The sequence below is a fragment of the Atractosteus spatula genome, chromosome 3 (genome assembly GCF_055471065.1).
Source record: "Atractosteus spatula isolate fAtrSpa1 chromosome 3, fAtrSpa1.hap1, whole genome shotgun sequence".
Taxonomy (NCBI): Eukaryota; Metazoa; Chordata; class Actinopteri; order Semionotiformes; family Lepisosteidae; genus Atractosteus; species Atractosteus spatula.
The window spans coordinates 43,338,807-43,361,889 of NC_142708.1; the positions used below are offsets into that span (position 1 = coordinate 43,338,807).

At 35.8% G+C, this 23,083-nt stretch overlaps 1 protein-coding gene across 1 annotated transcript in view; it reads left to right on the forward strand.

Moving 5' to 3' along the window:
- mtrex (Mtr4 exosome RNA helicase) overlaps positions 1 to 23,083 on the forward strand; it is a 58,991-nt gene that overhangs the window by 21,812 nt on the left and 14,096 nt on the right. Inside the window, exons 14-23 of the mRNA XM_088909908.1 lie at positions 1,166 to 1,267; positions 2,826 to 2,951; positions 6,605 to 6,755; positions 7,647 to 7,819; positions 12,592 to 12,660; positions 13,477 to 13,605; positions 16,749 to 16,859; positions 18,070 to 18,258; positions 20,557 to 20,720; positions 22,228 to 22,333. Coding sequence (XP_088766034.1) covers positions 1,166 to 1,267; positions 2,826 to 2,951; positions 6,605 to 6,755; positions 7,647 to 7,819; positions 12,592 to 12,660; positions 13,477 to 13,605; positions 16,749 to 16,859; positions 18,070 to 18,258; positions 20,557 to 20,720; positions 22,228 to 22,333 — 1,320 coding nt within the window. The remainder of the gene's footprint in view (positions 1 to 1,165; positions 1,268 to 2,825; positions 2,952 to 6,604; positions 6,756 to 7,646; positions 7,820 to 12,591; positions 12,661 to 13,476; positions 13,606 to 16,748; positions 16,860 to 18,069; positions 18,259 to 20,556; positions 20,721 to 22,227; positions 22,334 to 23,083) is intronic.

Here is a 23,083-nt window from a genome sequence, read left to right on the forward strand (position 1 = left end):
AGGTTCTTTTGTTGACTATCCAGGTACTCTTTGGCAAATTAGAGACGAGTGGCAGTGTCCTTCCAGAAAGCAGTCATTTCTTCCTGGCTATTTACCCATTGAAAACTATCCCTGTTTAATCTTTTTCTCATGGTTGGGGCATAAATATTGACATTAACTGTAGTGAGAGAGACCTGCAGATCCTTAGATCTTATAATATAAATCATATGTTATTCTTAGGTTTTTTGTGAGTTCTGGGTTTTCTGTGTTACTCTTGAGGAAGTCTTGGCAAGATGACTGTTCCTGGACAGGGTGACTGTGAACTTGAATATTTTCCATTTGTGGACTGTCTGATAAAGCCTCAAATGTTGAGAAGTGGTTTTGTAACCTCCAGATTGATGAGCTTCACCTACTGCTTTTCCAAGGTCCTCTTAAATCTTTGATTGTGGCATGGAGTGTTTACATTAACATGTATGTTGATTAATAAATTCACAACATTTTTGACCATTATGTAAGACAGGGCTGCCCAAACTCATTATATTTATTTTGTTAGTTACCTGATTATTTAGTTGTCTGATTCAAAATACCCACTTAATTGGGCTAAGTACACTAGGGATTCACTTACTATTTAATATACAGTGATTCTCAATCTTTTTTCCTTCTTCATGTATTATTATTTCTCAAAACACTTAAAATTGGTAAACATAGACCCTTTGATTATTTTAGAACAGACCTGTTTAGATTATACAAAGATATCATGGTAAGACATAATTTCTGTTGAGTGTTCAACCATTTTTTTGTCATTGTACAGTAAGACTAGATGTACTTGCACATGAAACAATATATATTTTTTGGAAGCCATAAAATTATCTGAGAGCTAGTTTACTGTTGTTTATGTATATATAACAAAGATATGTAGAGAGAGGTATACGAGCGACTCCAAAAAATGCCTAGTGAACGTTTTTTATGATCCTCCTGACTTTCTGATAATGCAAGTTGTACTGCGTATGATTCATTTAGATCACATCAACAGCTTTTACTTTGACTGTCAAACCATTCAGCCTACTGTGTAAAAAATTAAATTCTAAAGATACAAAACAATTAAGAACAATTAAGTTCTAAAGATACAAAATATTTCTGAGTAGAAGAACTAGTGGTATTTATCATTTATGATGTGTTTTTCTAGGCATTGTTTGCCACAGAGACATTTGCCATGGGCATCAACATGCCAGCCAGGACAGTGCTGTTCACGAGTGCCCGCAAGTTTGATGGGAAGGATTTCCGCTGGGTAAGCGAAGGAGAATTTTCCATTACCTTTAAAGTTTATTTTTGTATTATTTTGAGTTCTGTATTGTGAATGTATTTACCCGAATATTAGCAGCACATTCTTTCAGGTTGATACAGCTGGTCTGTGGCTTATATTCAAATACAAGTAAAACAAATTCTGTACTGAAGTGCTGAACTGAGTTCAGCTGTTTGAGCGTGCTGTAATGGCCCACCATTTTGATTGGTTCTGGTGTGTTTATGCAGTTGAGTGAAAAATTATATTCATTTTTAGTTATCCGAAATGAGGAAGAACCTGCAGTGTTCTTTTAAATTCAAGAAGGAAGTGAGTGCTGAACAGCACAGGAATCATCAGGCTGGAAGGCAGTTTGGAGTGGATTCACAGTCACAACAGTGGATAAAGCTTAAAGCCCCCTGAGCTAAATGTTGTAGTTCCAGAATTCAAAGCGTTGGTTTGCTAGGAAAATGTAATTTCTGTAATGAGGAGGAATGGGTTTTATCATTGTGGTGTTTTCCTAATCATTTTGCTTTAGACTAGGTGACATTGCTTAGCCAATTTGATTTAATCGTATCTATCCGAAAAATCCTCGTATCTTCTGGAAATGAGGGAGCTTGCTGTATTATTTGCCTTTAAACTTCCCTCCATTTTCTTTTATTTAAAACCAAGAGAGCTTTTTTCATTTCAACCATTTCTATTTAGAAAGGTAGCTTGTGTTATGAAAAGTTCTCTTATATTTGCATAAATAAGGTATTAAGTCCTTTATAAGTAATTTAACCTGCTCTTACATCAATTAAAATAAATGTTTATTTAAAGTGCATCTAAATTGTTTTTTTAAAGCTGTAGTTTGACTTTTTCTTGATTAAACTTATTATGTATGGTACTCTTGTGTTTTGTTTAGTACCAGTTTTTTGGGTATGCTATTAAATAAAAGGGGTGAAAAGGTTGCGTAATGTTTGTTTATAATCCATAAGTTAAGCTTTTATGATGAATGACCTTATTTTGAAACTTTTTAGCTGAAGTACAATAACATCCTCCAAGAAAAGCTATAGTCCTTAATCTTGCTGCTTCAAACATCTGGAATTGATACATGCCTAAAAACATGCTTTCAAGTACTACTTCCTTTTGCAACAAAGGAAAAATATTTTAGGATTTGAGCTAGTATGCCTTTTCCTCCTCCATAAATTAATTACTTAATACGGTTTTAAATGCATGGCTTTTAGATCAAAACCTAGAATGGATTACACCTAACCAGGGTTGTTTAAATATATAAGATGTCAAATGATTACTGTGAGTCTTGAAGAATTAAGTTAATGGGATCTATATGTGAGTTTTATTGCAAAGTATAACTTCAGTATACGTGCATCTGTCAGAGTACCCTAATGTGGGCCCTCGCCTCTGAGTTTCTCTGTACACTTCTTGTATAGTTTGGGGAATCTGTATTTGCATTGCAGTGCTGTGTTAAATACGAACATTTGCATTGTAGAATACATTTATTTAAAAGCACAAAATATGATTTTCCATCTCATCCCAGTGTCATAGGTTCTTCCTCTTTGTTTTAAAGATAACATCAGGTGAATACATTCAGATGTCTGGTCGCGCTGGCAGGCGAGGCATGGATGAACGAGGAATTGTCATCTTCATGGTTGATGAAAAGATGAGCCCTACAGTGGGAAAACAGCTTCTCAAGGTGAAACAAATTTCTTGAATTTATTAATAATGACCAATTATAATTAAATTTCATGTAAAACTAGCTAAGATGGTGTAAAGGTGACAGTAATATGACCATGCCTAAACATCTTTATTACTCCCCTTATAATTCCCTCAAAGATTGCTCTTACAGAGTCAGATTCTGAAGCCGTGCTTGTTGCTTAACTGGAGTAAATGCCTTGGCAAGAGTATTTGTCATGATGCTTTTTTTTGTTTTATAATTCAGAGTGTGTATGTAGTTTTTTTTAGTCTGTCAGATGAAAAAAAATTGATGATTTGCAGGCCTCACTGTGCCTCTGTATGGGGCTGCTAAACCAATACCAAGTGCTCTTGGGAGGACTGCTAGCAATTTCCCCTACTTTGCATTAAAGATAGGTAGGCTGGAGCCATTCCATATCACAAGAAACGTTGATGGGGAAAAAAAAACATTATTGTGCAAAGTAATCTTTTGCATAAGTGAGTTTTTCCATTCCATGGAGTAAATTCACTAAAATCCTGCACTTGCTGATATTTGAAAATATGAAGTTAATTTTGGCAGATCTTCAGTATTTGTTAGATGTTCCTTTTTTACACGGGTGTCATGAGCCAAGGGTTACTACTAACAGATTGGAAACTGCTGAACTACATTTGACTAAATTGAATATATTATCCAATATCGGTATGTTAGCCGAGCATTTTTCTCTTTAGTGATATGTACCCCATATTGTTTGGGAGCTCTCCAGGATTTAGAGTAATACTTCTAGCTAAAGGCTTGCAAATCAACAGCTTATCCAGCTTTCATTAGCTGAGGTTTTATGTTGAGAAACATAACATGCCAGATGTTCCTTGAGGATTTTTAAATGGCTCTTTTTATGCGTAAAAGGTCAATATTTTGGAATGCTTTTGCGTGCAAGAGGGAGTATTGTGTGTATTGTTTGTGTATCCTTTTAGCTGCCAATTTTTCTTTGGGAGCACTCTGGTCAGTTTTGTTGTTTTGTTGTACTCAATTGGAAATCCCATGGCAGTTTTAAAGTCGTGAATTTTGTATATCTTCTTAGAAAGGTACCAGGGAAGCAGAGCACATCCAAATATTGTTTTTATTATTAATGATTCCCCATTCATAATTTCATGGCTGTGGAAAATGTTCTTTCTCAATATAAATAGTTGTAACTGTTCCAAACCATTCAGAAAGGTTTGTTTTAGTAAAAATCAAGCCTGTTTTCAGATTGCACTCATGACTAAGTACAGAGGTGCAGTATAAATACACACATTGAGACCCAAAGGTGCCAGATAAGTATTATAAACATACTATAAATTGATTATAAGTCATTGCTAGGACTCAGTAACAAAACCTTGCCTTTAAACACTCACTCTCACTTTTAGACGGTAATGTGCAGTTAAACATTCATTTGCACTTCTTTTATTCTAAAGAGTATTAAATGGAAAAAAAGATAATGCAAAACAGACAGCTACAAAAAGATACAGTAGCAATGTTAAGCAACAACAAAGAGGCATTGACTACCACTAATAATGTCCCACAAATTTCTGTTTTGTAAAGGCACAGTAACTGTATTTCTAAAAATATAGAAAACAAAGAGTAATTGACAACGATTGATAAGCTTTATCAATTGATAATACTCCTCAGCTCTTTCAAAGCTAAACGTTATATCGTGAGGAAGATAAAGACTTCACAGGTGTCTTTTAACTTAACCACAAAAGATGGAAATGTAATGCAGTTAAATCTTTTTTTAATCTTCGGACTATTGATCTTGGACTGTTTCCAGGCATGTACATACAACAACACTAAAGTAAAGTTATTTTTAACAAAAAGACACAAAGGTTTTGAAAAATCTCAAACCCTTCACTTATATTTTTTTTTCCTCCGGTAGTGATCCTCAAACCCATTTTAGCAGCAGGGCTTGGTATAGTCCTAAATAGGAAAAAAATAAAGAGCAAAAATACAAAAAATATAATAATCCAATACATACAGCATTAAAGGGAAAATAATTGCTTGTCCTTAATCCTTCTAGATCTAAGGAAAGTAGACTGGGTGAAATCATTTTTGTGTAGCTGTTTATTTACCCATGGCTTTTTATTTCTGTCTTCCTGCGTTACCATGTCCAGTGCTCCGCAGACTCGCATGCTTTTAATAGCTCTCATCCCCTACCAGCTACAAGGTTTCCAGCCTAATGGCTTTTCTACAGATATGATATAAACCAACTTAAAACTTGCTATTGAAAACTAATTCCACTAGAAAAAGAAAGGACTGAGTTAAAATAAAATTAAACTATTTTTGTTAATTCTGAGAACTCATTTAATGAGTGAATGTAGTTTAAGAACAGTGAATTGAGCTCTGATGTTGAATCCAGTGCCTCATTCCATCTCTTCAGTTTGTTTTGCCGCATGCTGATCCTATCTGCAGTGTAGACAATAGCTTGAAAGTCATCTCGGTTACCGTTTATTGCAAGTTTGTATGGGTTAAATGAAATACTATGTGATGAACTATAGGAGTTGTTGATCATGGTGACATCATTCTTAACCAAAGATTTTAGTAGAGAATGTAATTAATAAATGCTAAATTCCATTGTGTGCTTCATCATCACATCTGAAGTCTGTATACAAAATCCCTACCTAAGTTCATTTTTTATCCTGTAGTGCTTAATTTGTGTTTAAAAAATGTTTTTGTTTACAATGTGGTTTAAAATTGAATAATGCTTTTTTTATAATCAAATCAAATTTAGAATTATGTGTTTTGTGAGTCCTTAGAAATTATGTTTTATAGGTTTTGAGTTAAACCAATGTCTATACATGTGAGTCTCTTGATAAGTTGGACTCTTTCCTTCTTTCATGCTGCTTGAGCCCAGATATCTGGTGTACGCAAGCTACCCCTGTATATCTCAAAGGGTTTTGGGGCTTCTTATGCTGCTAGCTTGAAAATACTTTACTAAACTTGCAGGGAGAGACTACCTCACAGAGTAGTAAAATACTTCCAGAAGTGAAAACAAATTAGTTTTGAGTTTACAAAAAAGGATGCCTACAAAGAAGCCTTTAAAGCCACCTACTTTAAAACATTATAAAAAATTCCATCTCTTGCTCAGCTGCTGAAAGAGGCAAGAAATGTGACTATATGTGATAAGAGAACAATACTGCCATTGGTTTAGTAGCTTTAAAACTAAGTCATTAAATAAAAAGTAAGTGCCATTTAACTAACTGGACTAATTTGATCTTTCAGAACTAGTAATGATGTCCTTCATAAATGAAGGCATTTTCTTTCATTGATTCCAGGAAATGCACTGATTCTTGGGATATGAAACTAATCAAGCACTGTGGAGGAAAAGAATGCTGTCAAAAAGCCTTATTGGTCATTTCTGTTCACTCATTTCAATCACTGTACTGCGACATTCTAGAATTAGTTTTTTTGTGTGCTACTGGACACAGTTTAATTGCTTTGCTGTGAAGATGGCACAGAACACACAGTAGATATGCACTAAAACAACCACATAATTTAGAGGACCATCCATTTTTTGTGGTGTTTGTAATGCTAGTATCTCATCCACATGTCTAAGTGTTGTATTCACTTAATTGCTCAAAAGTTGTTTTAATTTTCCTTTTCCCCTTTTAGAACATAATCTAAAGATATGCTTCCTTTTCCAGGGCTCTGCTGATCCTCTCAACAGTGCTTTCCATCTCACTTATAACATGGTCCTTAACCTGTTGCGTGTTGAAGAGATCAATCCAGAGTACATGTTGGAGAAGTCTTTCTACCAGTTTCAGCACTACAGAGCTGTCCCAGGGGTTGTGGATAGTAAGTGTCAGTCTTTATTAGCAGTAGATATTATGTAGCCAATACTGACATTCGAAGTAAATTGAATACAGAAGTAGTCTTGAACATATGTATATTTGAATGATATACCTAATAGCTTGAATATACAATATTCTTGTGCATACCCTTTTGATGGAATGTCAGCATGTACAGGTGAAGTTGTAAGTTGAATTTCTTTGACATATTCCGCATGTTGTGGATAAACCATGATACAAAATGTATCCAAATTCTTGCCTCCCAAAACGCAGTAATTTTGATAGAAAAGCAAAACGGTTCTCTTGCACCCTGATATTCTTTCCCAGTATTTATTTTGTATTTTCAGCATTCTCTTGATAAAAAAACTGGAACATGCTAAGAATAAAAATTCTTTGTGTTTTATAATGGAGGCATGGTGGCAACGCTGGGACCCTGGGTTCCATTTCAGGCTTGGGGTGCTATCTGCTTGGCGTTTGTATGTTCTCTGTGTTAGTGTGGGTTTCCTCCAGTTTCTTCCAGCAGTTCAGCAGCATAGTGGTAGGTTAACTGGCTTCTGGTAGAATGGCCATGGTGTTTGTGAAGGACTGGCATCTCGTCCAGGGTGTATCCTGCCCTGTGCTCAATGCTTGCTGGGATAGGCTTGGGATCACCAAAACCTAAATTGGAGAAGTGGTTATTGAAGAACTTAATAATTATGTAGTCAAATAGTCCCAATGGATTTTAGCAGCTAATTTATCTTAAAATCTTATCCAGGCATCTGCCTTTGATGGACTGTTATCCCATTCAGGATGTACCCTGCCTTGCACCTGTTTCTTTCTCCATCTCCCCCCCAACTTTGAATTGGATGAAGTGGTTAGAAATTCTATGTGTTTTATTAACTTGCTCCGCTTTTTGCAGAAATGAAGAAACTGGAAGGACTGTATAATGAGATTGAAATCCCTAATGAAGAAAGTGTGGTTACCTACTACAAAATTCGCCAACAGCTGGCGAAGCTTGGAAAGGAGATTGAAGAGTACATTCATAAACCCAAGTACTGCTTGCCCTTTCTGCAGCCTGGGAGACTGGTCAAAGTAAGCCCAAGTACAACCTGTCATTGCTGTAAATTTAGTCAGTCTGCTGACTACTTCTTGTACCTTAATAAACAGTGTGGTTTTTACCCACAATTTTGTAGCCACAGCTATAGCCACAAATGTCATGTATAGTTACAGGGGTGAGTTCCTTTAATGAGTTAAACCACATACAGACAAACTTTATGTCCCTCACTTATAATATAGGAGATACTGTATTATATTTATGTTATTCATTATAAAGGGTGAAATACAAATTTACATTTACAAATTTACACAGGATGTTGTGACCAGTTACCAAGAAATATATTTGAAGTGTTCTTTGGTTTGTTAGTATTTAATATACATTACTATGTATTACATACATGTAGCTTCACCACTGAACTAAATTAAGATATTTAGTGTATTGGAGCAACAATAACAATGTCAGCCCCACCCAGAATTTACTTTTAATGTCAGCCCCAATATACTAAATGTCAGAATTTACCATGTAGCTTAAATACTATGTATTTATTGGAGCAACAAAATGTTACAATTCATAAAGTTCACATTTTGTAAACTCTTTAATAACGGATTGTCCACTAAAATATTAGTTGCAATATGCTGCAGAAGAGTTTGATGGAAGGAATGTTGCATTTGTTTTGCAAGCCATTTAAATCCTGGTATATATAAATTCACAGCAGATGTTAAGTCAGTAGTGTTTAATTGATATTAGAAAGTAGGAAATAAGTTAGAATCCTACATTTGATACATTTAGTCTTTAATTTTTCAAAGAATGTGTCAACAATTTACTTAAATCCAGATCATTTGCATTTTCTCAAAGTCTTCAGTTACCAAAGGAAGGTTAATCGTTTTCATATGTGCATGTATTCAGGATGCAATATAAATATAAAATTGACAATTTAAAAGATTCAACAATTTTCCAAATGTCACCATTTTCTTATTTTAAGATTTTGTGGTTATCTGCTTTTAGAGTTTATTTTTTCTGCACTGGAATATCATTTATTACTTCAATTATAGCACTTTGACTGAGATATTAATGGAATATTTTATCTTGTCTGGTGTTATATTTAAGGAGGCATGGAGGAACAGTGGTTAGCATTGCTGCCTTGCAGCGCTGGGTCCCTGGGTTCAGTTCTGTTCTTAAAAGAGCGAAGGTTGCGAGGTGGGGAGTAGGGCAATAATAGTTCAAACAGGTACTGAGGTGACAAGCCATGCAGAGCCTTATAGGTGAGCATGAGGATTTTAAAGACCACACGAAATTTGACAGGAAGCCAGTGCAAGGACTCTAGGATAGGAGTAATGTGATCAGTTGCAGTAGACCTGGACAGGATTCTGGCTGCCGAATACTGCAGTTTGTTTAAAGTAGATTTAGATAGATTTAGATACCCCAGCGAGTAGAGCATTACAGTAGTCAATTCGAGAGAACAAATGTGTTGATCAGCTTTTCAGCCACAGTTAGTGATAACATAGGGCGTAGTCTAGCGATTATTTCTAAGGTGAAAAAACGATGTTTTGACAATATTCTGCACATGTGGGTCAAATGTTAAGCCAGAATCAAATATCACCCAAAGGTTTTTCAATTTAGACTGAAGCTCAAGATGGCTCCAGTCTGTTAAAACATGTAATATAATAAGCTTACGAAGATGAAGAGTTCCACTTCTGCATTCTTTGGCAGTGTTACCCGCTATGACCCATTGTGTTATCGGTGTCCCCTTAGAATGACTGAAGATTGATGAAGTTGGACACTGTCACATCTTTCCTGTTTATCTTCCCTTGCCTTTATGTAGAACGTGGCATTATGACATTTATTTTTAATACTTTGTGATGAATTAGAAATCGTAGACATGAATATTTGAGAATTATTTTGTGTTACTGATCCCTTATTCATAATGCAAACCAGAAGAGTATAATAAATAAAAGGATTTTGTTTAATATATTGGGCAGGGAGATGGCACTTGGTACAGCTGTGGCTGCCCATATGCACATATGAAAGCTATTTTCTCATTTTGATTTTTAACAGATCTTAGAGATAATTGAATGAGTTATGTGTATTAAAATAGGTCAGCAAAATTATCTGTTTTATATTTGGAAAATGTTGGATGAGAAAGTGACAGTGTTAGGGACTTTTGAAGACCCTAATCTGAGAGTCCGATACAAATTCTTCTACATGGGTGCTTCAAATAATTCACTTTGAACACAGAAGAAATTAACTGATTATTTCAGTAGCTTTCTATTAATAATACCTGGGCAGTTCATGGCCTGAAGAAATTGGCAGGGCTTTCCAAAAAAAGGCTGTCTCTCTGACCTTTGGTGACCTATTAAACATGCAGTAAATTATCAGAAAGAGTGCACAGCGGTGAAATGTATGGACAAGTATCTGCACAGGGTGGGAACAATTCATGAATCAGAGAAATGTTTAGAAATGTGTCTGAAAATGCACACAATTTAGTGAAGAAAATTTTGGCAGACTAACAACCTCTGAAACTCTTAGCTATAGGAATATGAAAGCTGGTGATGGGGTACAATCTACAGAAATATATATATATTTCAGGTAATGATGAAATATGTATTCTTTAAGACTGTTTGTTATAGTCATGAATTCATTCAAATGAGCTGGCTTTTGAATTGATATCTAATGGGTTATCACTTGAAACCATGAAAGAAGAGCAACCATGTTGTATTATTCTATATCTTACCCTTATAGATAAAGTAGTGAATATTTTTATACCAGTCCCACTTTCATTGTGTTCCTGAAGGCAGTAACTGGCAACTGATACTGGCATAGTGAAAGTATAGTGGTTAAAGTATAGATGACATTTACATGCATTTTCAAATCATAACCTTGAATTGAAAGCAGTAGCTCATGGATGAATTAATCATTGCAGGTCAGAAATAGTGAGGTCTTTACTAAACTTAGTCTGGTTGAATTTGTTAAAAATTCCTAAAGGCCTTTATTGGAACTTGAAAAATTAACACTCTACACTGAAAGTAACAAGATTTCCTGCAAAACAACAGTAGTTTTTTGTAGTAGTGTTTGGACCTAGTTCCACCATCTTTGGCACAGCTGCCAAAGTGAATGCTTTTTTGGGAGAATCTCCAGATTATTATGCCTTTTCTGCCCAAATTAACCTAGAAGCTCTTCGTGATGAGGACATTCACTATCTTTTCCTTCCTGAAAGGACAAAATGAACAGGGATACAATTTTGCCACAGTTATGAGACATTAGTAAAATAGTTACAGATGCTTTGGTCATAGCTTTTGTTACTTCTGGTCAAAGTGTATAATGCCTTTCCATAAGATGTCTGGTGCAATGATTCCAATGAATGACCTAATTTAGGTTTACAGAAGGTCTATATTCTTTCAAAGGAGGAGGAGCAGAATGTGGTGTAGTACTGGATACTGAATGTATTCTATGCTGTCATGTAGAATATCCTGCAAACATTCTAGCAATGCCTTTGCAATTCTTGCATGTTTAGTTGTGTTAAACACTGTTCTTAGACACGATAGGAATTTAAAAAAACCATCAAGGCAGTTTTTTCCCCACATGAGATTAATAAAATAACATTTCTGTTTTTATATAAGTCTCAGTAAGAAATTGTGGTCATATTTACAACATAATATTGAAAAAAATCTTAATATTCAGATTTTAAGAAAAGTGTTGTTAAAACGGATGTATTTGCTATTTTTGAAAACGTGTAGAGGAGCATTGCCCCATCAGGGTGAAGTAAAGTTAACTGATTGACATTCTTCAGACCTTGCTGTCCAGCCACGATACTTCACATATTTACAGCAGGTCACATGCACCTGATTCTTCCATGCCTTTAAGTTAGTTTGCTTTTATGGGGTTTGTGCCACCTTTCAATCAGGGTACCTGATGTTGGTGTTCTAAACAGGCTAGAAAAGGGAAATTAAATTTATGAGTCTATCCATGTGTTTTGAGAAAAATCATATGGTTTATAATACAGTGATTAATTTATCCTTTATGACAGACCATAATGCACTTGTGACTTTGTTGCTTAAGCGCTGAATCACCTTACTGTATTAGCTGACAAGCCACTCACTAGTGATTAGGGGAACGTCTGAAGGGTTCACTGTCAATAGTTCCTAACACAGTAAGACTACAGCTACGCACAATCTAGTAGTTATAGGTCACGATCTGAGAAACCATCATGTTTTCCATATGAACATTTTTTTTTTAATGGAGAGGAGTATGGATAAGAAACAGGAATAAAAATAGAATGGGAAGGAAAAGCAGAAAATTGCATCTGTCCTTTAAGAAGCCCCTAACAGGACAACAGGCTCTAAATCATACAACCTTCCAAAAACATTGTGGAAACACTCTTACTCTTTAGCTGAAGTTAAGCTTGAAAATGATGTATAATAAATTCTCATTTTACCATCAGTCTGTTTTTGTAAATTTATTTTAAATAGGAAGTACACACCCTCTCAGCACCTCGGCTTATGGCTTTTCTATTCTGATAGAAAGCCATCACAGCAGTGGCTTTCTACATGAACTATGTGATTCGAATTCTCTTATTACTTTTTCTTTAATGCTGTATTCTGTTTTTAACTATATTTTCATCTAATATTAACTCTCCCTGGTTCAGATTTGTAAGTATCATTTTTGACACCAGAGCTTATTTCAAGCTATTTACATTTCTGGTTTTATCAAGAAGTCTAAATTGCTTACTGCTAATGCCATCTCATTCCAGAGTTGTTTATTCTTGTAATTTGAACAGATGCAATAATATTGGTTTCTTGTTTTTCCGTAGGTGAAAAATGATGACAATGATTTTGGATGGGGGGTTGTCATTAATTTCTCAAAAAAATCAAATGTAAAGGTACGGTCATGTGTTACTTGCTAAATTGTGTATTTGAAGTGCTTGCAGAATGCTTTATTTCATCAGGATATTGACAATTTACTTTCCATCACTGTGGCAGAAATAAACTGACAACACTTTAACTCAGTATCAGTATTAATGGGTGTCTGTATATTGTAACTACTCAGAAGATAGTGAGTGATAACTATTATAGTAACAAGTGTGTTGTAAATGATAATTGTTAAAAACTGATGATGTTTTTTATCACTTAGTATACAGTCATATCTGCTATAACACACATTTGCATTGTGGCAATTGGGTATAGCTCAACAATCGAATAAGGGAGTATTATTTATGTTGTATGAATGTCTTTGGGGTCCATGTGCACTTCATTCAAAATTAAAATTGCAAATTTATATTTCATTGGTTTCTTTTATTCTTGCATGATTGTTAATTGCTGTCAGGGCATAGAATTATAGTAAATGATCCAACAACCACGCAAAGAAAAGTTGAATGTAATTTTGTATTATTAGGGCGGTAGACTGCTTTCATTCTGTGCATTTTGAATAGCATCTTACATAAGAACATAAGATGGAATTTTTGTGCTATACATTTTTAATTGCATTGAGTCATTGAAAAATTCTGAGTAATGTTGGCGAGTTTGGAGACACATTGGGCTGAATATTAAATGTTTTGATCAAAAACAAATGGTAGCAGAATTGTAGAAGCCACTGCTCTGCTTTGTCATTTTGTGTCTTTATCTCAATGGCATGGAAGGAAACAGAACAGAAATGCCCTGAATATGGAAAGATTGATCTTGATGTTCTGTTGGTACAGGCCAACACTGGGGACCTGGATCCTCTGTATGTGGTGGAGGTGCTAGTCCACTGCAGCAAAGAGAGTGTCAAGAATGCTGCAACAGAGGCTGCCAAACCTGCCAAGCCTGGAGAAAAGGGAGAAATGCAGGTTAGTGACTCTCCTGTTTTTTAATCCATGATGTAAAGCACTCTGCAACTAAAATAATTATTTTTTTATAACTGCAGACATGATATCCTTAAGTCATAGTGTTTTGAAAGCACATAAGTAGAAATTACTGGGTAATGCATTTAAAACTGAGAACAGAAGATCTTTTAATTGACATGAAGGGTTGTTGATGACCTGGAATAAGCTCCCCAGTGATGCCGATGAAGCAAATATCTTGGCTTCTTTCAATAAATAGCTGGGTGAGATCTTCATCAATTAACTACTTTCAACTCTCTGCAGTATTCATTTAATTCTGTGTCTATTCTCCAACATGTCGATACTTTGCCTAATTTTTGTAGCATAAAGAGGTGATTGGCATGGCCAGAAAAAAGGTTTAAAGGGAAGTTATTGTCTTTTTGGTTTAATGGGTCTGTAATTTTGATTCGGTAGTTTTGTGATATTTTCGTATTCAGGTCGAAGAAAGAGAAAGTGTTGATTTAAAAAAAAATAATACTGCACACTAGTGTCAGTCGGAGGCATTCTTGCAGGGCTTCCTGTCCTCTGTTTAGTCCAAAACTAACAAACACCAATCCTGTGATGATGTGCATCTGGATGAATCCCAGGGCCGGGTGTTTACTTTGGCTTGAAGAGCCTTTTCTGAATAAGCCTTTCGAAATGTCTTATTTTTCTTTCTGCCCTTTTGTCCTTGTTCTGATTTCAGCTTGCTTTCTGCTCCCATGGAATCCTTGCTTGCTAGTTAGAACCCAAAAGACAAAATATTTATCACTTTTGCAGTATCCACAAAGCCTTGTATTCTTAATACAAATGACAGTGCATATTTGTAAAAGGTTACACATATTAATAATGTTAATGAAGTCAGATCTTTCTTCATCAAATTGGTCTCATCGTTAGCCCAAATCACTAAACACCTTAATCATTTTTTTATGTAGAATTTTAAATGCATGTGTAGGCGCTATAGAATATTCTTCAAATTCTGAATTCATATGTGCTGAGTTGAGTTTTAGTTGGTACCAATGATAGATGATCATGAGTTGAATGGAAATAGTTCATTGCCCTGTGAAGGACTTGCATCCTGTTCAGGGTGTATACTGCCTTGTGCCAGATGCTTGCCATGATAGGCTCTAGGCGACCGTGACCCCCGATTGGATAAGTAGTTACTGAATAACAATGTTTTTTCCTTTAGCCAAGTAATATATTTGGATTTTAGTAATTAATTAATCCCAGGATTTCATCCAATATTTTAAGTCAGGGTATCGACATGAACAGCATGGCTGTGTTGCTTGTTCCATAGTCCCACAACTTTTTTCATTTTTGCTGGTGTCATGTGCTTTTCTTTCACTGTTGAATTTGAAGAATTCTGCTGAGCTACCTTTTTTCCTCTCATAGTCATATTGTGTAATTGTTATGCTGAAATGTGTTATACCAGAGTTTAGCAGACCACATTAAACACATTTGGAACTCCCTATCAATTGACTAATTGTACATACAATTAATGGATTGCTCTGCATCTCTGTGCCGTACTCACTGACTTCAATCAGAGTGGTCTTTGCAAAACCTTGATTCAGCTAAAAATGCCTTGCTGCACTGTTTAAGACTCAGATCAGTGTTGCATTAGAGAGCACTGGTGAGCTTTTTTCACCGAGTGAAATTAATTTTATTTCTACTGAAACACATTTTAAAGGAAATGTAATTTTCCTTATTTTATAAACAATGACATTGTTGTTAAATCCAAGTATGCAGTTTTGATAATGCCATTTATTTCATCCTGATTTCAATATAAACATCTTAGAAGATATGTGGTTTATTAAGTGCGTCATAGTGTGGTATGGCAAATTGCCAGAAGAGGCCTTTCTGTGCTCTACTTGAGCAACACTAGTATGTACAATGCAAAATGTTTTTAATGAATTTTCACTTTGGAGTGTCTGTTAAACTAATTTTATTTTGGATAAGAAATGGTGTACCAGGTGAATGCAGATTTTTTGTTTTTGCAATAATATCACCATAAACAGTTGTTGAAAAATGCGAGTAAGTAAATTATTGCAAATAATTTACTTACTAGTAAATGTATTATTATTGATGATGATGCCGATTTTACCAATTTAGGTAATTGGACAAATTAGAGTATAGATCCTAAATCTTGTCTGTTTTTTCAGATAGACTGCACAGTACAGCATAAAATAACCCTTTTCTACTCTTTCCTGATAAACAAAAATCTGTTTTATCCTAACCAGTGATTTCTGCTTAAAATATCATTCTTTTAGCAACGATGAGATTAAATATGTGGTAGTTGCCATGCAGTTTTTTTTTTGTTGTGTAAAATAGTTGTGTTATGAATCATAATGCTAAGTGTAATACTTGGCATGTTTCTCCAGACTTACCAGTTTATCACTTAAATGCAGAAGAGCTTTTGCTTCCCTTAACACTTTCTCTGGCTCATTTAAAAAGAGGAGGATTTGCTTGTTCACTGAGACTAAGGTATTAGATTATCCGGGGGCTAACTGTAGATTAAGTAATACAATCTCTAATCCCGGGTCCCTTGTATGTGTTGCCTTCATATTTCTGAATGTGCAAGACTATCTAGGGATCACAGATTTTGAAGGTGGAGACTGATGTTTACTGAATTGATGTTTTTGTCCATAGCTTTGTGCCTGAAAGGTAATTACACAACAGCACTTATGCAACATTGACTGAAAAACTCCAGAATCCTGCTCCTCTCACTACCTCTCAGAGACAGGCCTGCAAATTATATTTTTATTCTCACTTGGTTTCTTCCTGGTGAAACATTTTAATAAATACTCCAATTCAAAAGGGATCTCTAATTTGACCGTTTTTACCATTTAGCACGTAGCTGCTTCTGCCTGGCCTGGGAACGAGTTATGATTTTCTCTGACCTCAGTGGTCTGTGGGAGGTAAGCTGCTCTGGAAGTGTGATTTGAGTGTAGTCTCCGATAGAAACCTTTTTCCAATGTCAGCACAAAAAAAGAACAAATAAGCCCTTTCCTGGAGACTGTCAAAACAAAAAAGTATAGTTTTTAATGTTTTGCGCACTCTCTTGTAATGCCAGTCCACAATATGAGTGCCACAGAAACCTGTGTTGGAGTTAATGGTGTTTGTTTCTTGTTTAGGTTGTTCCTGTGATGCTCCATCTTCTCGCATCAATTAGTTCAGTCAGGCTTTACATCCCCAAAGACCTTAGACCATTTGACAACAGACAAAGTGTCCTCAAATCCATTCAGGTGAGATTATAAATTTGCCTTTGTATTTAATCCTAAATCCAATCTGTTTTGTAAAACAAGAGATGACAATGGCCAATTTCAGACTTGTACTTGATGGAACAAGTCAAAAGTTTTTAATAAGTTAAGGAAATGGATCTGTGATTTTGTGGTATAGTTAAATAGTGTACATTCAGTTTTTAAACATTTCAGCAGTAGCTAAAGCCTTAAATATAAGAAAGCATCTTAGTTATTGGGAAAGTACTGTACGTACAGTTGTATATTCAACCATTAGCAACCCAAGAACTTAGCATGTCAAGCCTCCACAACAAGCTGCAAACAGCTGATTGATGTAACTGGCCTAGGAATGGAGCAGAACATCCAGTAAATAATAACTTGCTACAGCTAATCATGTACTGTGTGTTTATTAATTTCTGATTGTGAGATCATCTCTTCCATTTACCACAGAGAAATGTAATGGAATACTTTGCAATAGGAACTAGATTTGTTAAAAAAGCATCCTGGGATGGAACCTTTGTTTTTATGTATGTTTAGCTTGGCGGTACAGTAGCCAGATTGTAAGCCAATAACTGTTAAAGAAATATGTGGCTGGCCTAAGAAGGGGCACAGTTCTCGCAAGCCTAAGCCTAAGGCCAAAGGCTACAGTTCCCCACTCTTTTCTGCGAGAACCTAATATTTGTTTCCAGTTGTCTCCTGCACTCTTATGTTCAGGTCACCCTGGCCCTGACAACAAGTTTCCTCTAAGATAGGACAGAGACTGCCACCAGAGTCCAGGCCATGTCAATGATCCTATATCTTCTGAAGTTACGGAAGAGTACCTGAAGAACTAGAAACGCATAGAAGCAGACCCTGTTTTGTTTCTTGGCTATTTCTTTTTTAAGTGACTCCAGGTCAGTTTAGAGGGATTAGTCATTTTGCCAGTAGGTGCCAGCAGTCACATTTTGTTGATGGCTGCTGCCTTTTCTGTATATCCAAGTTTTGCTCAATGCCCAAGAAGGACTGGGTTTCTGCTTTTAAATTGCTATATTGTTCCAAATTTTCCTCTTTTCTAATTGAGAACTTCAATAACCACATTCATTTTTAAAACTAGAATTGTAAGTGCGTATTATCCCATCACTCCATCGGGTTAATACTTCTGAGGTGACAGTGAACATGGTACTTTGTTGGCAATTTGCACTACTACCTAATATGAATCAATTTATGTTCATCCCAGGAGGTGCAAAAACGTTTTCCTGATGGGATACCTCTTCTGGATCCCATTGACGATATGGGAATCAAGGACCAGGGGCTGAAGAAAGTAATCCAGAAAGTAGAAGCCTTTGAGCACAGGATGTACTCGCACCCTCTACATAATGACCCTAACCTGGACTCCGTGTACAAGCTATGTGAGAAGAAAGCACAGGTAAGCCTTAACTATTCTTGTGTCTTCTGAGGCACTGATTGCATCTGCAAACTGTCAGGAACCAGAATTCCAAGTCTATCAAAACATTTAGATTTAAATGTAAGGAACATTTAGGCAGGTGAGATAAGTCTGTCTAAGAGTAGCCTTATACCTGTCCTTGAGTCAGTCTTGACAGCTTTTAATATTTGTCTATGTTCATACCCTAGGTTTGGTTTTTAAACAGTTTCTAAACTGTATGAAACAGTTGGAGATGAACAAGTATCATTAGAGTGAATCTAAAAATAAATAATATTAATTTTAATAGGTATTTTTGGAGACCTGGACATTTTTGGTTTGGTGTTCCTCAGTAAATATAGTTGTGAAAGGGGAGTGTTTTAAGTACCTATGTTAAGTATTACTTAATTTATTATTACCACTGCATACATAGCTCACGCTATATAATGCAGCTGCTACTTATCTTCTAGAGTGTGTCATCCAGATTGAGCATGAGTAAGGACATGTGGTATTACAATTGAGAGCTTTCCTTAAATAGACTGTCATGACAGCTTTAGATTTGGTTATTTGGAATTCTAAACATTTGATTAGAGAATATCTTTAATCAACAGCCAAACACTCTTTGAAGAACATTAAAATAATAACACATTTCCTTCAGTAAGTGATGTCTCAGTAAATACTGTATTACTTAGTATTAATGACAAGTAATTATGATTTCACATTCCTTTTGCCTTACATGGAAGATGTATAGAGCCCTTCTTTCTCATATCTGTTTGGCTGTTAACAGCTGTTGAGCTGATAAAAGCTTTCGATTATGGTTTTAATTAAGAAGCCTTATTTTTGAGTTCCATTGTTTTCATTTCACAGTGTGAGTGACCCTTTTTAGTCATTTTGATGCAAAGCTAAAAAGTCACATTCCCATATTTAGTCCTCTTAGTAAAATATTGTATTTTACTAATACTGTATTTATTTTTATTAGTTTAATATATTGGGTTACCATGCAAATGTAATTGAAGAGATGCTATGCAAAGACCACAATTAATTTTAGTGATTTGATTTTACTAGACAATGCAGTATTAGAATATGTGTATATTTTAATTATACCATGAAAGCAAAAAGTCCTAGAAATGTTTTGGTAACTACAGCATTTATTTTAAGGTTTTAATTTAGTTCCAAAATCTTAAGGAAAAAGCTCCATCTGCAGTGGATAGTAAACACTCACTGTATACTTTCTTTATAGGAATTATAGGAAGAGACAATGTGTGGGCATGTGCACTGCAATGTTTTATAAAAAAATACTTTTTTAGATGGAAAATGTGTCCAAACCAAACCTATAGATCCTTCTATTTCCTAACTTTTTTATCCAGTACAGTCTTGTGGGGGATCTGGAGTCTATCCCGGCAAGCACAGGGCTCAGTGCAAGATGCACCCTGGACAGGACACTAGTCCACCACAGGGCCCACCCAAACACAAACATGCACACACTTACATCATGGCCAGTTTCCCCAGAAGCCAGTTAACCTACCAGTACATCTTTGGACTGTGGGGAGAAATCGGAGCACCCAGGCCACCAGTGCTGAGTGGCAACAATGCTAACCACTGCACCACCATGCTGCCTGCAAAAGAAACCATGCTTTCAGATACTGATTTCTAGAGCTGTAGATCCCAACCCTGAAGGCATTCCTATGCCTGCTGGTCTTCATTCCAACTGAGCTTTAAAGCTCAGGTCCTAACTGATTACTTATGTGATCTGTTTTTTGTTTATATTATATCAGTCTTGAGTTTCAAAAATACCCTGCCTCATTGCTACTGTTTCCACTAATATCAACATGCAGAACTTTACACAGCCTTCCCTCAGCTTGATTGCCATTATTTTTCGTTAAACATCTCCTACCAGTTGATCAGTTTATGATGAACAGACACTTGAAGGAAAGACATTGTATCAGTGATCACAGTCTGTGATTAAGAAATCGCCTGGAGCAAAAACCATAAGATCGTTACTCCAGGGCCAGGTTTGGGAACAATATATCTAGAGCTATATCTTGAAACAAGCTGCAGTAAGACCGTCATTTATATTAATATTAGGTGTTCCAGAAACAACTGTGTCCTTGTATTGGACTAAGTGATTTTAAATTTCTAAATTGTCTTATGGGTATTCTGAGGGACTTGCACAGAGCTCTTTAGCATTAATGTACATACATTCTAACACCTTTATGCTAAATTTGTACATATTTGAACAATATTAGAGTCCCAATTTAAGCATCAAATTCAGCAGTATTTATGGGGTGTTCGTTGAAATTTCAGATTGCTGGAGACCTAAAGGCAGCGAAGAGAGAGCTTAAGAAAGCAAGGACAGTGCTGCAGATGGATGAACTTAAGTGCCGAAAACGAGTCCTTAGGCGGCTGGGTTTTTCAACCTCCTCTGATGTCATTGAGATGAAAGGACGCGTTGCATGTGAAATCAGCAGGTGATTTTTTAAAATATGATTTTCCATTTAACAACTATTTTTTCCCTGAAAATAATTTAGCAACAATGTCATGTATTCACTTGAACTGAAACCTTAATGTCTTAGATAGATTTTCTTCCCTTCCGCTGTTTCAGTTGCACTTCAGCTTTATACAGAATTAGCCTGGTTATTTCGGAATAGACCATATTTGACAACAGCCCATGTGGCAAAACTCCCACACAGTTTGCTACAGTTTAGAGACAAACTTATTGAGCTTTGGGAGGATCAAGTTACCATCTAGCAATTCTGTTACTCAAATCAACAGTAGGCAACTACTATAAGTACTATAAATATAAATTAATGTCTTCCATATTTTTAACAGTAAAAAGGTATGAGATGACTAAAGCCTTGTTAGATTTTTATATTATTGTATCCAAATAGATTTCCCATGCAGTCTGCTGCATATGGTATTATATACTGTAAATAAAGGAGAATCCAATGAAGTGCTGGATTAAAATTTTGTGTAATGCTGCCAAGTAGGACTTAAACTGTAAAAGGTATTTATGAATTTGGAGGAGAGTTGCTTCATTAGAGTCTATGAAGATAAAAGGAAATGCAGGTTTTCCAGACATGCTGAATGTTAAAACCAAAGAGAATGACCCATAATGTATTTTCAAGATGCATGTTTTAAACGCATCAGGTGGTTAGAGCCATCGTTTGTAGTGTGTGTTATGGATTTAAATTTACCCATTGAGCTTTAACCTCAGGACACCTTCATATTAGTTGAACCTAGGTGGGGGGGTTGGCTCAAATTTCTGCAATGCGATGGACTGATATCCCGCCTTGCACACTTTGCTTTTGTGGCAACCCAAAAGTCCATCTCGGTATTTACCAGGTATAAACAGTTTTCTAGTGATGAAGTAATCTGAATTTCCATCCATTTTAGTCTCTGACAATTTTATGAAGTCATTTTATAATGAAAGTAAAATGACTAATGTGTCATTAGTCATCAGGATGTCAATTCTCAATATTGTTAATGACGAAAAAGGTGAAGGTTTTATTTTCGGTCTAGATCGTTTTAATATGCTGCTGGCTAGTAAAAACACTGCAATAATTGTAGTTCTAGCACAAGCTAATCTTATTCTGCTCATTTCAGTAACATAATAAAAGACTATAATTGAAAAGGGTTGACTTTAACACGTTGTTTTATAAAGTTGGAGACAGGATTCAGCAAATCATGAAAACTAAATCTAGCAGAAAATTCATAAATTTAGTCACAGCTTCTAATTTTGCCGACTCTAATTTTTAAAATGGTGCTGAGCAGAAACACCTTTTGAGAAAAGCATTAATTTTAGTACCGTTTGGTCATTCCCAGAATTTCAGTTCTCACTTGTTTATTTTCAGTTTAAGTCAGTAGGGAGTTAAGGTGCTAAATTACTGTATGTTCCCGACTTAAATTCATCTAGTACTGAAGAAACTTTAAATCAGGTTCTTTTATATTCTAACTTTTATCTTCGTTGTTTTACAGTGCGGATGAGCTCCTGTTGACAGAAATGATTTTTAATGGCCTCTTCAATGACCTTACTTCTGAACAAGCAACAGCTTTGCTCAGCTGTTTTGTGTTCCAGGAAAATGTAAGCTGTTTTTCCCTTTTCTTTACACAGTACACTATAGAAGTAACAGTAGCATTGTCAATTCAAATCAATACTTTTCTGCGATGCAATCACAGTGCTCTCCAAACTTATTGGCACCCTTGGTAAAGATGAGGAAAAAAGGCTATTAAAAATGTCTTTGTTGTTTATCAATTTGATCTTACGCTGAAAATATGAGAGAAATCTAACCTTTCAGTGAGGTAAAATTATTCAAAGATTTTTTTTCTTAAAAACACGTGTCACAGTTATTGGCACCTCTGCATTAAGTACTTTGTGCACCCTCCCTTTTCCATGATAACAGCACTGCGTCTTCTCTTATAATGCTGGATGAAGTGGGAGAACGCGTATAAATGGATATGAGACCATTCCTCCATACAAAATCTCTCCAGATCCTTCAGGGTCCTTGGTCCTCGCTTGTAGACTCTCTTCTTCAGCTCACCCCACAGGTTTTCAATGGGGTTTAGGTCAGGGGACTGGGATGGCCACTGCAAAAGCTTGATTCTGTGGTCAGTGAACCATTTCTGTGTGGATTTGGAGGTATGCTTTGGATCATTGTCCTGCTGGAAGATCCAACCAGAGGCTGGCAGAGGAAGACAGATTTTGATCTAAAATCTTCCGGTATTTGATGGAGTCCATGATGCCATGTATCCCAACAAGATTCCCAGGGCCTTTGGAAGAAAAACAGCCCCACAACATCACAGATCCACCACCATACTTCACAGTGGGGATTAG